Here is a 5,000-nt window from a genome sequence, read left to right on the forward strand (position 1 = left end):
CTGTTCTAGTTCTGTTCTAGTTCTGTTCTAGTTCTGTTCTAGTTCTGTTCTAGTTCTGTTCTAGTTCTGTTCTAGTTCTGTTACAGTTCTGTTCTAGTTCTGTTCTAGAACTAGTTAAATAAATATATTGATTTTCATTGATTGACTATATTGTAACAATTAAAATGAGACAAGAGGTTTAAATTGATAATAATACACAAACGATTGCAGATAAAAAGGGTTTTCATTACAATTCTGAAATAAATAAAATGAATGTATGAAAAGAGAAAAAAACAAATAAATTGTAATTATGTAAATATTATTAAAATTAATGAAATAATCATAATTTTAAGCTTCTTATAAGAAAAATGATTCTACATAAAATATACTCAGACAGTAACAAGTATAAGGGTGAACCCAATTCTTGTCTGGTTCTAGTTCTGTTTAAGTTATGTTTTAGTTCTGTTCTAGTTCCGTTCTAGTTCTATTCCAGTTCTGTTCTAGTTCTGTTCTAGTTCTAGTTCTAGTTCTGTTCTAATTCTGTTTTAGTTCTGTTATAGTTTTGTTCTACTTCTAGGTCCGAGCTAGTACTCGTTCAGGTCTATTTTTGCAGACCCCCCTATTACTTGAAGAGATACGTGCACACAATTTACGCACACTTTTCACTTTTCATGTACAGGAACGTCAACAACACCATAAATAAATTGAAATCAAACAGAGTCAGAATGATATAAAATATAATGACAACGACTCTTTAGTTAATATATTTATACATTTATATGGAAGTAACAAATACATAGTAAAATACTTATGTATGCTGTATATGCTGACAGTCTTCCTTATACATTAACTTTAATAATGTCTATACAGGTTCAGTATTTGCTTACAATATTGACAGATATTAAAAGGACATACAACTTCAATATCGTGAAAGGCACAACAACATTTCAGGAACCTCAGTTAAAACCTACTGAAAATAGCTTTTACAAAGGAAATAAAAGAATTACTAGCTATGGATTTAATTATAAACCTCAGTCAAATATATATTTATTCTATGTACCCTTTTTATACAGGTAATCGCTTTAAATTAACACCAAAATATATTGTAAGAACTTTCAATAAAATTTATGATTAATACACAAGTTTCCTCATAAATATTTAATGATGAAGGACTTAAAATCTAAAACCTTTAGAAATTACTCCTACACACTACATCCATTTATAACTCTAAATACAATTTTTTTAATTCCATACAAATTTTCAAAACAAAACCTTTAGTTTTTTAAAATTTAATTACATTTTTAATTGCTACCATAAAACAAAAAATTTTAAAATTGTTTCAAAACTTTCCTCAAACTAAGACTACTTTTCTTTTCTTTATTTTATTTTTTATTTTTTGGTTATAAATTTAACAAATGTGTATAAAAATAAAATAAGAGCAACATCTGTCTGTTAAATTATAAAGTTTACATTATGAAATAAAAATACATTTTACTTTTGTTTAATGATGAAATAAATGAGGACATTCCCTGTGTAAAATAAAACATTACAAACTATTCACAATTACATGCCAGTAATAAAAGTTGAAGTATTTTAATGCAGAAACACCCGGACAATCTCACTCTCAAAAGAATTGAAATAAAAGTAACTGAAAATGGAAATGTTATAATTTAATAAAGTAAACACTACATTAACCCGTAAGTGGCTTCTATATTAAAGACGTTAACACAAGTACTTAGATTAGTACATAGAATAGACCATAGACTATATATGGTCTATATAGTCTATAATCTAGTCTTTAGTCTATTCTGTAGTCTAATTTATAGTTTTTATATACTGTAGTCTAAAGTCTAGTCTAAAGTCTAGTCTATAGTCTAGTCTATAGTCTAGCCTATAGTCTATTCTAGTCTATAGTCTAGTCTATAATCTAGTCTATAGTCTATAGTCTGGTCTATAGTCTAGTCTATAGTCAGGTCTACAGTCTAGTCTATAGTCTAGTCTATAGTCCAGTCTATAGTATAGTCTATAGTCTAGTCTATAGTCTAGTCTATAGTCAAGTCTATAGTCTAGTCTAAAGTCTAGTCTATAGTCTAGTCTATAGTCTAGTCTATAGTCTAGTCTATAGTCTAGTCTATAGTCTAGTCTATAGTCTAGTTTATAGTCTAGTCTATAGTCTAGTTTATAGTCTAGTTTATAGTCTAGTTTATAGTCTAGTCTATAGTCTAGTCTATAGTCTAGTCTATAGTATAGTCTATAATATAGTCTATAGTTTTATCTATAGTCTAGTCCATAGTCCTCTTTATAATCTAGTCTATAGTCTAGCATTTAGTCTAGTGTCTAAAGTCAAGTCCATTGTCTAGTCTATAGTCAAGTCTGTAGTCTAGTCTGTACTATAGTCTATGGTTTGGTCTGTAGCTTCGTTTATAGTTTATAGTTTTTATCATTAAGTAGAACATTCTTTATTGTTTTAAAGCACGCCATAGAAAATGTTCCAAAAAAAAATGGAAATAAATTGTGTCTGTAATTCTTGAATATTTTAAAAGATTTTTTTTTTTTTTTGTTATAAAAGAAAAGAGGAGGATTTTATTATTATTTCTATGACATAACAACAAAAATACAAAAAAATGTATTCTTAATCTAACAATTGTAATATTGATTTTAGAAAAATTTAATGTAATTTTACTAAAATTACAAAATGAAAACTAATAAATTTTTTTCTTTTTCCATTTAATTACAGATATAATATGCCACTTAGGAATGACAATATAATGCCATATAAATTTTTAAAATTACACACAGAAAAATGGAAACAATATCCAAGATTTCCCTGATATTGGTTCTATTCCTAATTGTTGACTTCAGTCGTTTAACAAATTATAAATCATCATCGTCATCATTACTGGTACAAGCGTCCACTACAAAATTAGAATTAATACAAGAGCAACTACAACATAATAATAAAAATAATAATAATAATGATTTAAAAACTACATCATGTATTACCACCCTGGCTAACGATCCATTGAGCCTACTTAAGCAACAACAACAACAATTGCAACTTCATAACCAGCAGCAGCAACAACAAATCAAACACACTAAAGAAAGTTTAGGATTTTTAGAGAAATTTTTCCAACATCCACTAGCTGCTATTGGTATAGGCAGAGATGGCTCTGACACCGCCACCATAACTGATGATATAGAAGATAGAGATATTTTATCTGATTATCAAGATGATATTATAGGTTTCAATACACCCCAAGTGGGTGTCGCTGAAGAAGACAATGTCTTTAAATTATTTTGTGAAAACACTTCGATACCCAACGTTAATGAAGAGCTAAAAGCTAAAAAATATATTAAATATGCCCACATAATACTGAATCACTGCTATGAAGGCCACAAACAACAGGATGTCTTTTTGCAAATGCAACAGCAGGAGAGTGTGCATAGTTTACATTGGACTTCGTCGGGGGTAAAAGATCGTCAACTGCAGGATCTCTTTAAGAATTATGAAACAAATTTTGATAATTTACAATCTTTGGATTTGTCACATAACGCATTAGTCTGCATAGAATGGGTGCGTCCGCGCATCGTAAGACGCCTCAAAGTACTTAAGCTAACGGGCAACGAAATCGATATGGAAATGTGTGACTTTTCGGCTTTGCACCATGCTAACCATTTAATTGAATTACGCTTAGATAATAATCGTCTGCAAGTATTTAATGGCAAATTTCTAAGCAATTTAAGTGAACTGAAAGTTTTAAACTTGACCCATAATTTCCTAACCGATCTTCCGCGCAATAGTTTCGATGGTGTCTTTAAACTGCAAAGATTACATGTGGCCCACAATAGACTGACAGTTTTGCCTTTTCAACTGTTTCGTTCGATGGGCGATTTACAGATACTCAATTTGGCCGACAATCAACTCTTGTCTTTTCCCGATAATTTCTTTGCCCCGAATAGCGAAATGCGCATATTACAGCTGCAAAGAAATCAACTGCAAATGATCAACCGCAACTCCTTTTATAATTTACAAAAACTCTTACATTTAGATTTATCAGAAAATCAAATTGCTACCATTGACCGCAAGTCCTTTGAGTCGTTGAAGAATTTGATTACCCTGAATATATCCTCGAATGCTTTGACAACTATTTCCTCCATTTTATTCCACCCGCTACAGCGTCTACAACATTTGGACCTGAGCAATAATCGTTTTACCCAACTGCCAAGTGGTGTATTTATGCATCAGAGAAATTTAATTTCATTGCGTCTCGAGCATACCCCGATTGAAAAGCTTAACAATTGGTTGTCACGCAACGACAACTCGTACGTTGATTCGTCGATCCTTAAACATTTAACATATCTGTCGCTGCAACACAATCATCAATTGAAAACGTTGAGCAAAACTCTCTTCTTGAATGCGCCCAATTTGAAAATTCTTCTGCTGGCCCATAATGCCCTGCAACAACTGCCGTCAGAAGTGTCGTCCCTACATCAATTGGAACGCCTTAATGTCGGCCATAATAATCTTTCCTTTTTACCTGAAACCCTAAGTTATTTGCCTAATTTACGCAATATCAATATTTTGAACAATGATTATATATGTGACTGTAAACTCTATTGGTTGGCATCGTGGTTAACATCGACAAACACTAGCCTTCGTATGCATCGACGTTCGGCCTCGACTTTTTCGCTGATGGAAAATCACAATGAGTTTACGTCTTCTGAAAAATCAGAAGACTTAGACTTGTTGATTTCATCATTGAAATGTCTACACGGTTATCCGGGCGATATGATATCGGTGTTGAAAACTTTAAATTGTTCAACGCCGCGTTTGCAAAGTGCGACCGGAGTTAAAATGCATGAATTGCATTCGACTGCCAAATTGGACTGTTTATTTTCGGGCAGTCCATCACCAGATGTTATTTGGGTATGTTGAAGTTTTAATGGTACATATTTTTATCTCGTTAATTTTATATTTTTTTAATGTTATTTTCTTTATAAAAAGAAGTAACATTTAAAAG

General features: G+C 31.1%; 1 protein-coding gene across 1 annotated transcript in view; it reads left to right on the plus strand.

Annotated features, from left to right (window-relative positions):
- The first annotated feature begins 2,694 nt into the window (after nt 1–2,694).
- LOC111678685 overlaps nt 2,695–5,000 on the plus strand; it is an 11,888-nt gene continuing 9,582 nt past the window's right edge. Inside the window, exon 1 of the mRNA XM_046949276.1 lies at nt 2,695–4,906. Coding sequence (XP_046805232.1) covers nt 2,783–4,906 — 2,124 coding nt within the window. The 5' untranslated portion in view covers nt 2,695–2,782. The remainder of the gene's footprint in view (nt 4,907–5,000) is intronic.

Source organism: Lucilia cuprina, chromosome 2 (assembly GCF_022045245.1).
Source record: "Lucilia cuprina isolate Lc7/37 chromosome 2, ASM2204524v1, whole genome shotgun sequence".
Lineage (NCBI taxonomy): Eukaryota > Metazoa > Arthropoda > Insecta > Diptera > Calliphoridae > Lucilia > Lucilia cuprina.